This window comes from Dipteris shenzhenensis, chromosome 18 (assembly GCF_047967505.1).
Source record: "Dipteris shenzhenensis isolate YYH24624 ecotype China chromosome 18, Dip_SZ_1.0, whole genome shotgun sequence".
In the NCBI taxonomy this organism is placed as follows: Eukaryota; Viridiplantae; Streptophyta; class Polypodiopsida; order Gleicheniales; family Dipteridaceae; genus Dipteris; species Dipteris shenzhenensis.
The window spans coordinates 3788332-3805718 of record NC_141613.1 but is presented as its reverse complement, the minus strand read 5'-3'; the positions used below and the strand labels follow the sequence as shown (position 1 = coordinate 3805718).

The 17387-nt window shown below is 42.2% G+C and overlaps 1 protein-coding gene across 1 annotated transcript; it reads right to left on the bottom strand.

The window, feature by feature from the left end:
- Window positions 1–882: 882 nt before the first annotated feature.
- On the bottom strand, window positions 883–16605 carry LOC147890715 (heat shock 70 kDa protein 14-like). The gene is made up of 9 exons (XM_087389936.1): window positions 15286–16605; window positions 14893–15132; window positions 14356–14451; window positions 13984–14226; window positions 12715–12912; window positions 2916–3062; window positions 2009–2158; window positions 1779–1909; window positions 883–1426 (listed from the first exon to the last, which is right to left on the bottom strand). The coding sequence occupies exons 1-9, from the start codon at window positions 16453–16455 to the stop codon at window positions 1225–1227; spliced, it is 2577 nt and encodes an 858-aa protein (XP_087246062.1). The 5' UTR covers window positions 16456–16605; the 3' UTR covers window positions 883–1224.
- Window positions 16606–17387: the final 782 nt, after the last annotated feature.

Below are 17387 nucleotides of genomic sequence, written 5' to 3'. Positions count from 1 at the left end.
CATTATCAATAGACCAATGCACTATTCATATTTTATCTGCGTATTGCCCCCCTTCATCTTTTCCCAAGACCCTTAGCAGGGCCACAAATAGCTTCATTGATGGGATTGTTGCTTATCAACGTAATTTTTTGCTGTCAGACAACACGCATACCTTACCAATAGATTAAAAATTTAAAAGCCTGGTAGAAAATCTGAGGGCCTTTCGATGTTTGAAACTGTTCATGCTAACAGGAAACCCCTTGACTCTGAACCAACAGTGAGCAGCTGCTAGCCAGTTCACGCACTAGGACAACATAGACGTCTCGGTCACAGGCTTCAAAATAGCACCAAGATGTCAATTTTGCCCCACAATTTATTTAAGACATTCACAACACAGGCAATATTTTGGGAGAGTTCAGAACCTAGGTATCAACACAAATAACTTGCCACAGTGCACATGAAACTTGAGGCAGACCATATTAGCTTAAATGACTGACTGGATATATGACTTGCAAGAAAATAATCACACATCTCATTTTTTGGCCTAACCAAGGAAGGCATTTGCATACAATTTTTCATCGATGCTAAACACACCCCTACCATCTGATATTTTGCTCTCCAATGCTACCGATCAGTTCCAATGATGCAAATAGTCACAAGAAACACGCCGTGATGATTTTTCAATCTTGAGGTATTTGGAACAAAACATGTCCAAGAACGTCAACTCTTAACAGAAGATTCTGCCCATGCAACTCCCTTCGAATTGTCTCAATTTTATAAAAATCTATTTGGATGTTACACAAAAACTTATATATATATATATATCTATCTATCTATATATCTATATATATTCACCATGTAAGATATTCAGATTCTCGTTTATCAGTCTCATTCACTACCACAGAAATGAAATACCAGAAAATATATCGCTAGCAAATACAGTCCCTGTCAAAGCCCACACATCTCAGCATGACCGACTAAGGGCTATCCTACTAGCAAAAACGTCCAGGATACACAATGGATGCTCCTTGCCAGACGATGAAAATTTAGATAACCATCCTTTTCTCCAGGGTTTTAAAAGCCTGCGGGGACTAATTATGTGACCCCACCTCAATAATTTGAGAAGACTTTTTGAAGCCCCCTCTCTTCGAAGCTGCGCGGTCAATTAACGTTGTACTCCAACTCTCAAAATAAGGGGATTAAAAAAGATTCCATTAATCATTCTCTCAAATACTTTCTAAATTACTAATCAGTCTGCATTGTATCTGCATCTTGCTGTGGGTTTTCAGTGTCCATTGGCTCAGAAGGCTGTGCATCTCCACCAGCAGCTGCGAATCCATTTGTAGCATTGCTCTCTGTATCTTTGCCTTTAGCTCCCTTTGGTTCTGGAGAAGCAGCAGGTTTGGGAGGTGCTGGCCTTGGTTTGGTCATGACAGGCTTGCAAAACCTGATAGCAAGTTTCACAAAATCAAATTTGAATTATACATGTTCATAGTAGAAAATGGCAGGTCTAAAAACAACTCTTTCAGCAAGGATTATCTATCACTCCCCCTCAAAAAGTAGAATCTTTTACTATTTCTGTGATTGCCTTTCCCGAAAAAGTAGGAGGGATGGAAACTCACATCTGCATATTTTTTTACAGATATTTCTGACCACGTACAAATACACGTGATTTACAGATATTTCTGTCTCTGGAAATACACGCACGTGTGGGGGTTGGGGGGGCAGCGGGTGCATGTGTAGATACTACAAATTTCCAGATTGCAAGAGAAGTAGACAAGAGGTTTCAACATACATACCGATCCAATGTTTCAGTCTTCTTCTTCACATCTCCGGAAAGGAGTACAGGGTTTGCTGACCTAGGAAGGCGATCTTGCTGCTCCTTCAATTCCCTGAGCCAGTCTTCTGCCTTGTTACATTCAAGGATAACCTGCATTTTTTCAGAGAATATAATTACAAGCATAAGTCCTGTCCTGGGGTGGATGATCAAAATAAACAGACAAGCCTACAGCACAATCAGATAGCTTGCCTTATCTTTCTCTGAGTGATCTATGTGATCAAATTTAGGATCTTTGGATCTAGCAGCTTCGCGGAAACTGTTGATACAGTATAGCAGCTGCTCTATGCCAGGCCCACGAGCCTCCTCCTCCTTAAATCTTTCCTCGATTGGATCCCCAAACTATGTACACAAAGACCAAAACATCAGCACAGGTTCTCCTTACAAATCTTCAATATTATTCGACCACACAGCTCTCCAAAAATATTTTCACATCAACAAATCAGCAATGGTGACATACCTTCTTTGGGCTTCGAAAGCCCGATAGACTCTCTCTCTCTCTCTCTCTCTCTCTCTCTCCTTCTTTGGGCTTCGAAAGCCCGATAGACTCTCTCTCTCTCTCTCTCTCTCTATATATATATATATATACATATATAGAGAAAGAGAGAGAGAGAGAGAAACACACACACACACACACACACACACATATACCTAGATGAGGCCAGGAACATGCCCAAACTCATCCTCTAAAAACACAACATAGTGCAGTTTCAATCTCATGATAGTCACTCATAAGGTTGAAAACCAACAACTCCATCATGCATAGCAGAGACTAGCTACTATGACATTCCCACTACCGTCATCAGCGCCCAACAGTGGGTATAGACCATAGTATACACACAAGCCCTCACACATACAAATCCACACACCGTAATTGGGCATCCATTTATAAAAAGTCTTCGTACTGAGTTTCTGTTGACACTCCGGAGGTGAAGGGCAGACTCAGCCATGACAAAGGCTAGCACCTAAGGAGACGGCTAATCAAAAGGTAGTCAAAGAAGAGAGATCAATCCTTTATATCCAATGGAAGACAAGAATACTTTTGTGTGTGTGTGTGTGTGTGTGTGTGTGTGAGAGAGAGAGAGAGAGAACCACTGACCGTTTTCAGCTCTGCCAACTTAGCAACATAAACACCTTTTGATTCATCTTCACCCTCCTCATACAGCCAATCTTCTGTCTCCTGCAGCCTCTCAGACAACTTCTCTCTTTCTTCATCTGTGGCATAATCCCGGTACTTTTCATACATCTGCAACAATATAGCAGAAAATGTACATCAACACACAACCATTTGGACACAAGTAATGCAAGATATCCCATACTAATCTAGCTTGTGTGAATATTTAAATAAGAACTATGAAAGAACTTGTGGAAACTCAAATCAGATTGGAGAAAGATCATCGCAATAGCATGCATCTAGATGAATGCAGGAACATGCCCATAATCCATAAGTGGTCATCACTTCCTACAGTGACAATTGCCTCGATTGACAATGAAAAGCTTGAGGACAATCCTTACAATCCTGTGCCTCGTTATTTTATAAAGCAGGAGCTGCTCCACATGATCAGGAATAAGAAATGGGATGGAAGAGGAGCGACAGTCTGAGGTAGAGTCAGAGATGTAAGTATATGGCTCAAGATATTGGGCATCCCAATTCTACTACAAAGACTCTTAAATGATCAGCTGATAGTGTCTTAAGTGTCTTACCTATATAAGACGCTCATTTCTAAACCACAATGCTGAGACGAGTTCCACTCAGGCCTTTTCTAGGAAAACACTTCAACAGATACGACAAAAAGACAAACCATTAGTCTATTGTCTTGGCTAAATCAATTCAAGAGTTATTTTGTTCAGACCCAAGATAAACTTGACAGGCAAGGCCATCGCTTGATTGTTAGCACTTAGCCCTGGGATGGCCTTGTAGGCTAGTTAGGACATTTAGTCCTAGTCCTAGTCAGCCAATTTACTTTGGGCCATATAGTAGCCACCCTTGTACTTTCTTCATATCCATTTGCAATTACACTCGGTTCCTTCAGCTTGTTTGCTCTCTTGCATTCCATCTCCATTCCATTTCTCCCCACACCCAACCGTGGTATCAGAGCACATTTTTGCTTTGGACTGCTCCATCCAAGTTGCACTCTTGCTGCTCCACCTCCATTTGTTGCACATTTCGCTGCCAACAAGGAGCTGTCGTTCACTCCTGTGGACGTCACCATTTGCAATTATCCCATGCAAGTGCTAAGCGTACAAGCGTCGTCATCTGTACAGCCAAGTGTGCAAAGGCCGTACGCTCAGTTAGTCTGTACAGCTCGCCGCACATCGTTCAGCTGCTAGACAATCTGTCCATACAACAGCGTGCGGCTGATTGTACAGCCTGATCCATACCATCTGTACACTGTGCCGTACAGGCCAAAAGCTTCCGTTCAATCAGTGACATTTGTACAATCAGCGCCATACAGTCCACTGGATTTGCCCCGTACAGTTATCCATACAAGAGCTGTTTTCTTTCCGTGCAGTTCTTGCAAGGTGCACGTACATACGCTTGCTGCCAATACGGCATCAGCCACCCCTACAAACGTGCGCAAATGCTTGACTCAGCATACTTGTCTGCACAGGATGTCACAATTTCGAACGTACAATTGCCGTTTGAACGTTATACTCACAACTTTGTACTGTTACTTGTTAGACTTCACAAAATTTGGGGCATTTTGACTACTGTCACAGAAATTATAGTCAGATAGTAATTTTACAGATAAATTTGCAGCCTTTCTTGTTTTTGCCCTCTTTGCTGCAATTTCTCTCAAGAAAAGGGAGCTTTTGACATTGGGATGCAATTTAGGAAAAAGTATTTGGCAGCCTTTCTTACATTTTTTTCACTCGATGTGTGAAAAATTTGCAAACATTTGCTATTTTTAGCACTCTGATTTGGTAGATTTTGAGGCTTTTTTAGGCCACTGACAATTTATTGCAGGATTGCATGCTGGTATAGTGACATTAAGCTGAAGGGACTATTACCAGATTAACACTTGCAGCTTTCCCCACTTTGCCTGACAATTCAATTTCAAGTCACTTTTGAGCAAATCTGAGGACTGGATAACATTTGCAAAGAAGCTTTATGCTTTTGGAGCATTGACATTTGCAGATTATTATAGTCATACATTGTAGGACAGCCTTCTGCATTTTGCTCAGTATTTGAACACTTCATTGGGCATTCACCATTTGCAAAGATTTTGCTGTTTTTTAAAGTTGACATTTGTAGATATTGAGTCAACTTTTGAGCAGCCTGCTCATTGCAGTGATAGCCTTGAGGCTTTTACATTTGCAGGGCACTTTCTTTTTTGGGAATTTTCATTTGCAATGGCCAACATGAATTTTTCTAGAACGATCTCAGCTGAAGACAAACTTGATAGTAGCAATTACACCATGTGGTTGTACTTGGTGCGTCACTTCTTGCTATCCAAGAATTTTCGGGGCCTTTCATCTAAATCAGAGACTAAACCTATCTCTCATCCACAGGCACTTGCTGCCAGCTCCATGGCAATTTGCTTGAGCTTGACATTGCATTGATTGCCATTTTCTACGATGAGAAGCCTCCATGTCACTGACATGCATTTCAAAGCAATGAATGGAGGCAGGCCATGAGGTGATTCTATTCATGCTAACGGCACTTGGGAGTTATGTGACTTGTCTGCCAGCAAATGTGCCAGTCACTAAGTGGATTTGATGTTCACATTAAAATGCAAAGTTGATGGCAATGTTGATCGTACAACGCCCGCCTTGTTGCAAAAGGCTATTCCCAGCAACACACTGTTGACTTTGAGGAGACATTTCGCTCCCACTTCCCACACTGCGACTATTCAGTGCGCCATTGCTCTTGCATCCCACGAGCATTTGGAGAGACCGCTTTCCTTCATGGGGATTTACTGGAAGAGGTCTATGTCACCCAACCTTCAGCATTTGAGGTTGAAGGTTCTGAAAATCAGGTATGCCGGCTGAAAAAGGCCCTCCATGGTTTGAAGCAGCCATCGTGGGATGGAATGCCAAGATACATTCTTTTTTGTTCTGCCTTGGCTTTCAGAATGTCTCGGGCCAAGACATGCAGAAAATTGTAGATTTCAAGGCAGACTTGCAGAAATCACTTGCAATATCAAATATGGGCAGGCTGCACTACTGTTTGGGCATCTAGTTTGCTAATGTTGAGGGAGTGTAATGATGAGTCAATCCAAATATATTAGACAGCTCTTGCAGCACTTCCCATTCGAAGATTGTAAGCTCGTTCCTACTCCATTGGAGCTTGGCTTCTGATTCTCCTCCAAGGATGGGAGTGCCCCATTTAATGTCACTCTTTACCAGCAGCCTATGGGATGTCTTATTTACTTATGTAATACCCAGTTAGATTTGCATATGCCATTTCCTAGTTAGGCAGGTACATGCACAAGCCCAGCACACAGGATTGGCAGGCAGTGAACTTGAAGGCCACATAGCATTTCAGACTCTTCTATGGTGATCCATCTTCATTGGTTTTGCATGCATTCACAAGCAGCGATTGGGCAAGTTATGACACACACAATGGCAACTATTTCATGCTTGGCTCTTCATGCATCTCTTGTTTTAATAAGAAGCAGCCCACCGTTGCTACTTTGCGTTGTGAAGCTGTACAGGGCAACCTTCACAGCCACTATAAGGTGTGCTTGGCTTCAAAAGTTACAACAAATCTTAATGTCAGCCAAGCCTCTTCTACCACGATCCACACTAACTAGAGTGCTTTGGCCAATGCACGTAATCCTGTTTCATAAGCATACAAAGCACATTGAGCTGCACTATCATTATGTTCGAGAGTGATTGTCAACTACGGACATACAATTGTCCTACATTCCCACAGAGGATAACTTAGCAAATCTCTTCACGAAGGCTCTACCACAACCCATGTTTGAAGCTTTTTGGCAAGCTTTACACTTTGTACCAATTGTTACGTGATTTTGCTTCTCTATACTACCATAGGTATCCATCATGGACAAATATGTGCAACCATGATATAGATTCCAAGTATTTCAGTACCCAGGATGTTTCAGCCATACCATGGAGGGGGGTTTGTTAGTTTTCAGCCTTGGTATGGCCTTGTAAACTAGTTAGGACATCTAATCCTAGTCCTAGTCAATCAATTGACTTTCGGGCCATATAGGATCACCTTGTGCTTTTTCATTATCCATTTGCAAGTACACTTCGTTCTTGCATGGACTGCGGTTGGATATCCAAAATGGTATGAAAGTACACCTTGTGCTTTCTTCATTATCCATTTGCAAGTACACTTGGTTCCTTCGTTTCAAGCCATCGGAAACCCAAATGCAAGAAAAAACAAAGGGATGTTGCTAATGGAGAATATAATACAAGCATACAGCCAATAAAAGCATCACTGCTACCATTTGCATCCCCTAGATAGTGCACCATTACAGCAACCCTTCCAACAACCTCAAGCTCAATCTCAAGAGCAGAAGCAATCTCAACAGTATGACAAGTAGAAGAAATCGACAAAAGGGAGTTTCTCCAAGACAACCAATTTGAGAGTGCTATGTCCATAACTGGACTAACTAGGGCCTAACCTAGACTGAGCTGCCTAAGGTTAAGGCCAAGCTAACGTGTGACCTTGGATTGGATCTAGGGTTAGGGTGAACTCTAACCTAGGATTGAGACTAGAGATAGCATGGATAAAGTTTAGATCTTGTGAATTGGACCTGGCAATTAAAAATTAGAGCTAGTTAGGGAGCTATTTGGGCTGCACCTAAGATAGCCAATGCTAGACCTAGAAATATGATTCAAGGGCTCAATATTCAACATCCGAGGAGTTGGAACCTCCTTTGGACATATACCTTTGCAAGACTAGAATAAGTCCAATCATACAAATTTAGATTTTTTGTTGTTCTAAAGATCAAAAATCTACACAAAAAATAAAAGAGAAAATAAAAGAGAATATGAAAGAGAAGAAAAAAGAGGTGAACAAAAACTTTTAAGAACAACAAAAGGAAGACATACTTAGCAAGCAAAGCAACACTTAAGTCGTCATCAATGCCCAAGCATAAGCAGCTATACTGGGTTTCTAAAGACCCGCGGAGTCTCTTGGGCAAACCCACTGCTTACTAAAATACGTCAAATAAACAAAAGAGAGAGAAAACAAGAAATAAAGAAGAAAGGAAGCAGGTGACTTAGCAAAAATAAGCAAGCAAGTCAAGAAACAAAATCTTCCAAAAAACTGGAATATTGCTCTCTCTCTCTCTCTCTCTCTCTCTCTCTCTCTCTCTCACTCTCACTCTCATTTAAAACGTAAAAAGCTAAATGGTCCTTTACACTTATGTATTGTTTCCTACAAAGAGTCAAATACATTTCTAACTTAGAAAGCACAAGCATATACTCAAGCAAACTCTCTTTTGAAACTAAAAGAAAAACGGGCTATTCAGCTCCCCGCTTTTTGTTTTCAGCTTATGTTCAATCATTCTAAACATACCTAAGGCCGATACACCATAGATAAAAGACTTCATATCTAAGATTGTGCTTACTTTTTTCATTATTTTCCTTGGATTATACCTCTTGTGTAATAGTAAAGTGATCAAATTACTACATTGAGTGATAAAAGACTCCTTAGTTGTACAAAGGCGGGAAAATCTATGGAATTGGGAAGAAATGACTCCATATTTTGCCAAATCAGAAATGTTTGAGTCAATGTGAGGCATTTTTATAATGTGTAATCAAATTGTTCACGTTTATCGTATATATCAACCTCTAATCCTATGGTAGATTGAGAAATTCTAAGATCTAAGAAAACACAAGAACCCCCTCTTGAAGTGCAGTTCAGTTCACAAGAGTCACGAGGATAGATTCCTTCTCCAAAAGCACTAGCGTCTTTGTACATAAAGTCTTGAAAGTTAGGAACATCTGATACAAATAAATCATTTATAAAACGCCTAACTTGGCTAAGCTTATGTAAAATGATAGGGCAGGTATTGATAGAAATAAGACGTTGCATAAACTCAAATTCATAAGTGAAAAGATAAAAGTTTGCTAAAAAGACGGCACAATTAGTGCCCATGGGGATTCCTATAATTTGTTGAAACAAAGAATCACCTATTGTGATGTAAAGATTATCTAAAAGAAAATCTATCCAAGAGCAAACATCTTCCACACTTACTACCTTTGTGTATCTTTTCTTTTTAGAACCTATGTCATGATCTTTATTTTTTAGCCGCAAGAAATAAGGTTGTTTTCTCAACTTTTAGCACTTTGCATCTATCTTTGTCAAATCTCATATTGAAAACTTCAGCCACTAGCTTTTTTATTCTAAACTTCAAGTCTTCCAGCTCAATCTTTGTGTAAAGCGTCATAAAATCATAGGTTTGAAGGAAAATAGGAGACTCTTTTTTTTGAATGCTTCGAGAGGAATTAAAAAATTTTACAACAAGAATCACTCCTACAGAGTCATTTAAAATCCAACTTGAGTGGGAGGGGACATCTGCCTCTTTTAATAAGTCCCTCCAAAGTTCATGGACACTAGGCAACATGGCTTTGAAGCAGTAGCTTAGCCATTTAGAGACATCCGTCAAAGTAGTCTCACAAGCAGCTGCAATAAATCTTGGCTTTTTGGGAGTTTTGTGAAACTTCCAAGCAGCACAAAGAAAAGGTATACTTGGATTGCAAACAAACCCAAAAGGCTTGCAAAAACCTCCTTTGGACATATGCCCACATGTCTTGACCTTGAGCCTTGCTAACTCTCACAGTGGTCTAGAATTCAAGACCAAGGGTGTGTCCAACGTACGAAGCCTATACTTGGGCAGCTTGTGCCCTATGGGTCGCTTAGCAAGATTGTCCCCCCATATCTAGGACTCTAGTTTGAAGTTCTTAACCTACAAAGTCAACCTACAAGGTCAAAAGTGATTGACCTGGTTGGGACTGTTTCGTTATTGCCGCTGGACCCTTTTTTCCTCTTTCCAAGCATTTCTATCGTGCGTGGCCTTCAGCCACAGAACCCTTCAAGCCAACTTGCTTTGGGGAGAGCGTTAAATCCCTTTGGTGTGTTTATCCCTGTGAAGGATGCTTGACAAAAATAGACAGAGAAGGATTGAGAAAATCCTAGTTGGATAAGCACAGTTGTGGAAGAAACTATGTGCGTGTGGTGAAGCTGCTTTAGGTTTCGGAACAGCATAGGCTAACTTCAAATTGCAGCTCTTAAGAAGTTGGAGGAGGAACAGCCTGAGTATAGCTTTCAGCTTGCAGCAGGAAGATCTGTGCAGAAGTGAGCTTGTCGCAAGCATGCATAAGATTGCATGCTCGGTGTTTCGACTCCTTGTATCAGCAAATTTACCAGTATGGGTTGCTGGTGGAGGCTTGAACAAGTGACTTGCTGTTTGTCACATTATGCTGTTTGGCCTAGTCGGAGTCTTTGTGCAGCTTGGAACAGCTTCCTTGCCATTCCTAAATGATTGCTCAAGCTACAGATTTGCTGCCGCACCCTGTTTGTGTTGACAGGGGAAAGTTCCACTGATAAGGGCAGGTTTGCCAGGGCTAGTGCAGGTCTCCAAGGACTGATTTCACCTTACTCTCAAGTGGATAGAATCTGCAACTGCTATTTGCCGTTACTCTTTGATTGCATGGCCTGGCATAAGCTGCAAGTACTGTCTATCTTGGGTAGTGTGCAATGTGAAACATCATGCAGTTGGCTTCTGTTAGCTTCAGTCCGTGGCCTTGCATGTCAAGAAATAGAGTGCATGTGCCTGAATTTAAGGCAGGCGCCATGCAGAGTGAGCAGTAGATTGCATGCAAGTTTGTGACTGCATGCAGCTTGCCTGTGGTTGCATATAAGCATGCAGAAGTTCTAGTGACTGCATGCAGTGTGCATGCGGTTGCATGCAAGAGTCCTATCTGACAGGATGCAGTGTGCATGCAAGCATGCAGAAGTTCTAGTGGCTGCATGCAGCATGCATGAGGTGCGTACAAGCACGCAGGAATTCCAGTGTGCATGCCACGTGCATGGGGGAGTTCTACTTTGCATGGCAGCACGTACAACTTCAATTCTGAAAAGATGCCTTGCTTCGTACTTTTCATCTAACTTAATCCACAGATAGACCCCATGTTTGTGTATTGGCGGATTGAACTTTCTTTGAGAAAAAAAGCTTTAAAAAGGCTTAGTTCTATGGGGCAGTTATTGGTCGCAGCACTTGGCCTAACATGTAAAAGCAATAGTATCAATGCTTTGTCTTCTGCAGACATCTGTACTGCTGGATCTGTCCCTGTGTCTTCTGTGGGGATGCCAGCATCTATGGGCACTATTGGGATGAAATAAGGTTGTCCATCACCTAGTTTGTTTGGCCTCTATATAGACGAGCTTGAGACTTTTATTGGGACTCTAGGGGGACTGGCTGCTCTCTAGCCGGATCCTTGCTCTAGATTCTCCTATACACAAATTACGTGGTCCTACTCGCATCTGTGCGTGCGGGTGGGCGGGAGTGTGTGCGAGAGAGAGTGACATGGCCAATAAAGAATGGCCCAACCTCTCTCCCTCCTCCTGTTCCTCAAAAACCCCATCAACTCCAACAGCTCCTTCCAGCAGGACAAAATATGCCACAGTTGCAGCTCGAACACCCTCTCCTTATGCACATATATATGAGAGAGGAGGTATTTTCCCAACACCAAGTCTAACCCAAAACTTGTATCTAAAGAACTAAAATATATCCAATCCTACAAATTAAAATTCTTTTATTGAATAAGCTAAAAAACAAAGGAAAGAAGGACATTTGTAAGCGATTCTAGACAAAATTATGAGTAAATGAGAAACATAAAAAAAGAATAAGAACTTAGTAAGCAAAGCTATGCCTACGCTCTCATCAGTACCCAAGCATAAGCTCCCATTTGGGTGTTGAAAGATTTCAGAATGTCTTGCGTAAACCTAATGCTTCGCAACCAAACAATAAAAACTTTGATAGAAGAAACAAAGCAAAAAATAAGAAGAAACCCGGAGAGAGAGAGAGAGAGAGAGAGAGAGAGAGAGAGAAATTAGGTTAAATTTCCATCACAATTGAACTTAACTCTTTAAAAAACAAATAATAAATTAATTAATTAACTATAGAAGAAAAAGAAAGAAACAACAACCAATGTGCTAACACAAGGGAGCAAAGACAATCCAATGTACGTGTAAGAAAACAAATGAGACAACAACTCAAACACCAAGAAACAGCTATTATCATTTTTTTATTTGTTTAAAATAATAATACATTTTTATGCAAGTTTGTTGATATATAGACCTTAGGAGCCCTTGTAAACAAACCTCCCTTGCATGGCATGGACCATTGCTGTTTTGTATACAAGTACAGAACCATATTATCAAAAGCACAGGCATGCTAAGATCGTATCACTTTTTCAACTGTGATGGACAGGCTCAGACACAATGAAGGCTCCTGCAGAAATATTAATCATACTTTATTCTTAAAATCTCATAAAACAAATTTGAAAGATATTTCCACTCCTTAATTTTTTTAAAAAACAGCGATCACCTTTAGTCTCAACCTTCAGGAATCTCTGTATCATCACCAAGCAGTTGGCAAGCTTAAGTCAGCAGCTCATTAAGAATTGGCAAAATTTACCAAGCAAATAGACACAAGGAAGAGAGGAAGAGAGAGAATAGAACTCTAGCAAAAATTTAATACAAAATGTGCTTTGGTTCTATAGATGAAATTTTGTAAGTGCTTCTCTCAAAAGGACAACAGAAAGACTGAACAAAGGACCACCTGCATAGTTGCTTGAACTAACTACCCTTAAAAGGTTAGACATGTATCTGCCTGATTCTCCTTAGAATGCTCCACAGCAATTTTAGGGGGCAGGAATGAAGAACAAGAATCCACAGGGAATGAAGTGTATACCTTATTCCGCATATCATACACGTACGATTCCACAGCATTTTTTTTATCCTTGGTTTCTTCCATAATCCTATCCTGAAGAGCCATTTCATACTCCTTCTCAACAAACTTTTGAAGCTCATTCTGAGCAAGGCCTCCAACAACAGACTCATTCACTGCAACGTCTTTTCTCTTGGACTTCTTTTTCTTCACAGCATCTTTCTGCATGTGAAATATATATATCATAATCAGATAAAACAATTCTTTTCAAGAGAGACATGGAAGGGCATTCATTAGCTCTGGCATCGCACAACTAGCATTGCATCTGACAACAAGCATGGAAAGTCTGGGTAAAAAAAACAAGGCCAAAGTCATCGAGATAAATGAAGCTACTTTATCCAAATGACTTGAATGGAAACTTTCAGTGGATGGGAGCATGATGCCCTTATGAAAAATAAAAAATGGTCATGAGAGATTTACTATAGCTGAAATGAAGCCTATTGGTTGCCAATGTATATACATATTCAATTTTAACTTAAATAGAGCAATTGAGAAATACAAAGATTGGTTGAAAAGGATACACTAGAATAGATAATGAAGAGAACTTTGGTTGATAGAATAACCAAAATGTGAATCTAGGGTTCACTATTTTGACACGTCTAAACCTGCAAGGTGTACATTTTCAAAACATTTGCAAACTTGGAGGAAATGCTCATAAGTACCTTCCTCCTGGCCCTTCCCTTTACAAAAAAATTAAGATTAAATCCTATCATATGTGAAACCAAAAATAGCTTTATACAACCACACTTAAAGATTCCCTGATCTAAGGTCGCATCCCAAAGCTGACAAAACAAAATAAAGCTTCAAGCCGAAATCTAAGAGATTCATACAGAATAACAAACCTAAACGACCTTTTGTTCCCAGACCACAGTTCACCAAAGGCAAATACCTCATGGAGTATCTGCATTGATAATCAATGCAAAACTATGTATTCAATGCAGTTAAATTCCACAAACAAAGATTAGTGCCTAGTGCATTCCTGCTGTGCCTAATGCATTCTTCCTATCACTTCCAAAGCTTAGGGGACTTCAACAACAAAACTTAACCCAGGCGAAGGACTTCATTAATTAACACCATATCAACTCCTGTTCACTATTAGAAGACAAAGAAACAGAAGCCACCCTTTTTGTGAGTACACACAAAAAATGACGACAGCTTCTTGTAACACGTCCATGATAACGTCTATTAAAGTTTCCCGACAAAACCATCCAAAAAATGTATTCAGAGAACAACCTTGGGAGGTTCAACTTCCATCTTTGATTCCCCTGAGACACCATTTTCGGTTCCACCCATTGGACCTCCACTTCCAGGCTCTGCATTGTCATTTGCAGCTGCATCCATTTTAGCTTCATTTCCATCAGCAGTAGCCTCCGCCGCCTCTGCACCTGTGTCTTTGTCTGTCTCCATTGCCGATGGAGCCTTGCCATCTTCCTTGGCCTTGGTGACTGGGACTTCCACTTCTTCCTCCTCTATCATCTAACGTAGCAAAGACCCAAGCAAATAATCTGTTTAGAGACCAAAACGGTAGAAGACTAGCACATTCATTTACATTCTGTTTGCAAAACTGGAAGAAAGCAGCAGCAATCTGCATGGCCACAAACTTACAGTTGCGGATTCTACAGACACAATTCCATGCAAATTCAAGCGGATCTTCACTTTGATCTTGGCCTTCTCTGCCTTCGTGGGCTGGAAAGGACCAATCTACAAGACAAAACAGATGAAGGGGGATCAGCCCAGAATCAGTTCAAGGACGTGTCGTTTCTCGGATCTGAACAGACAACCGATAAGGTGCTGATCACCTAACATAGCATAGTGCTTGCACCTGTCATACACTCAAACACAAAAACATCATACGTGCATACAACCTTGGGCATTCACACGAGAAGGGAATACAAAGAGACCAACTACAGTCTGCACTAACAAGACAATAATCGCAAGACAAAGCTCAGACTTGCTCCATTGTAACAGACCAAAGGGGGCTCCCGCACCCAAAGCACATTGAAGCCAGCAGTATAACAACACGCCTAGAAAAGAGTGTAGGAGGTCTCGGGTGGATCAGCTTCCACCAGCCTAAGATGCCTCAGGGGGAAAAGAATTGCTGAAAATCAAAAGTGATCCTTCCTGATCATTATCGTAACTTACAGTGAATGTGCTTATCTTCAGTGGAGTTCCAGGTGGAAGATCTTCAGGTTCCGCATAAAAAACGTCGATAGTAAACGTGCCCGATCTATAGAAAGTCAGCATCTTAGTGCTCGGTACAGGATTTCCTTTAGGGAAGACAATACTGGTGGATTGAGATTCTGCGGGAGCTCCACCCTCTTCTGATTCTGGTGCAGACCCTTTCCAGCATAAAGCAATGGAATACGGAAACGCATCTTGAACCTGCGCATTGTAATGAAACAAGGCAACTCCGAGAGAGATCAATAACCAGATAAATGAAAATAAACAATGAGCGTCCACTCGAGAAGCCATGTATACAAATCGAAACGGAATGTAATGCTACAAGAGATCCACGAATGCAGCTCCTGTCGTTACCTCAAACTCCCGAACCCTAAATGTTGGGCTCAGCATCGCACACTGGAGGGCACAACCCCGAGCTATACATTCGCTCGCATTCATCGTTCGGCTCGGCTCCTTCTTAAACACGCTGACGAGAATCTTGAGTATTGATGGGACCCGAGAGCCCGATCCCACTACCTCCACAGCGTAGATCTTGTCAGTAGAAACGTTAGCCTCCACTAAGGCTTTTTCGCACAACACCTTCACGCGGTCGAGGATGGGCTGCGCTAGCTCTTCGAAAACATCCCGCTTCATAAACCCCCTCACATCTTTTTCGTCCATCAAACACTCGATGTTCAGAGGAGCCTCGGGATTGGCACTAAGCACTTTCTTCATCTTTTCACAGGCGGCACGAAGCCTCTGACATGCCCTGGCATTCGAAGGCACGTCAATCTTGTACTCCTCCTTAAACTTCTCGCAGAAATGCTGGAATAGGACTTCATCAAAGTCCCTGCCCCCCAGAGACCGGTCGAATGCATGCCCCAAAACCTTCAGTTGTCCCTTTTTGAAAGCAGCGACGCACACCTGCATAGAGGAATGCCCAACGTCCACAAAAACAACATTGATCGGATCGTTTTCAGGCAAATCCGTCTTGTAAATCCCGTAGGCAAGAGCAGTCGCAGTGGTTTCATGCATCAAGCGAAGGGGTCGGAGGCCAGCAATGGCCGCGGCGTCCAAGTAAGCTCTGCGCTGCATCTCGGTGAAAAAGACGGGAATTCCAATCACGCAATCCGCAACATGAGTCTGGAGGTTCTTCTCCGCAATGCTCTTGAGGTTGCCCAAGATCATACCAAGAATCTGCGTGGGTGTGAACGCTTTCCGCTCCCCGAGGTACTGAACATAGATGAGAGGCGTACCGTCGGGCCCCTCGGTGACCTGGAACGGCAGAGTGCGCAAGTCCTGCTGCACGTCGGGGTCACGGAAGCGCTTCCCGATGAGGCGTTTGATCTGGGCGACGGTGTTCTTGGGGTTCATGGTGAGGGAAGCGGAGGCAGCGGTGCCGATGAAGCGCTGTTTATCACTGAAGGAGACGAGGGCGGGGGTTTCACGCTTGGATTCATCGTTAAGGACGACATCGATACCACGCTGACGGGCAACGGCAACGATACAGTTTTCGTTGCCAACGTCGAGGCCGACGACACTCATGGCGGAAGGAGGAGGGAGGGAGGGAGGGAGGGAGTGAGGGAAGGCAAGATTAGGGTTTGCAGAGGAGCTCTGCAGAACAGAGCAGCAGCAGCAGCAGCAGCTGAGCAACAAGACGATGACGAAGAAGAAGAAGAAGACGAAAATGAAGATGATGAACAAGACTCTTAAGAACATCACGGAAAAAGGGCAAACCTTTTAAATTATTAGAAAAATTGCCTTCCTTTCCCCCTTTCCTTTAATTAAATCTCACCTCAAAATTTAATTCTTGTCATTCTCTTATAGTATCCCCCCCTCCCAGACATTTCTAGAACCGCACCTCCCCCTCACCGCGTGCTTCGGTGCCCTACCATCTTCCCCCCTCCACCCCTTTTGTTTCCAGACTACCCCCGCAGTGGCCATGCTTAGTGCCCGCTCACACGCTATGGCAATTGCTCCGATTGCAAGCCTCCACGGATTCATTTCAACACTATCGAGGTGTGAGCACCTACACCGCCCCCCCACTATGCAGGAACAGCTCTTTATAGACTACCCATTCACCACTTCCAGCCCACAGCATGGGTTAATGTACTCTATATGCACCCTTAGCCCTCGCAACAACAAGCAAGCATACGTGCCAATGGGAGATCGTCATCGCACCTCGAATACGTTCACAGAATTGTGTGATATGGTGTTTTACAAACTACCCCACTATGGGGATGCCCACAATCACAAACTAGCAAGATTGCTCACCTACGTCCAGCCCATGGTAGAGATCCCCAGGCCTGAGTGAGGGTAGTCTCTAAACACCCTTAAGCCTCACAACAAGCAAGCATACTTGCCAATAGGAGGTTGCCTAGGTAACTAGTGACATCAACAAGATGGTCATCATCCTCCATACCCTCCCAACAAAATATGAGGTATCCATGTACCATGCAGCACTAAACCATGGTCAA

Coding starts and splice junctions, on each gene's coding strand:
- LOC147890715 (XM_087389936.1), bottom strand. CDS start 16,455: ATGAGTGTCGTCGGCCTCGACGTTGGCAACGAAAACTGTATCGTTGCC. Junction 14,227..14,355: donor TGTCTGTAGAATCCGCAACT/GTAAGTTTGTGG, acceptor TTGCTACGTTAG/ATGATAGAGGAGGAAGAAGT. Junction 3,063..12,714: donor TGTATGATATGCGGAATAAG/GTATACACTTCA, acceptor ATATTGTTGCAG/ATGTATGAAAAGTACCGGGA.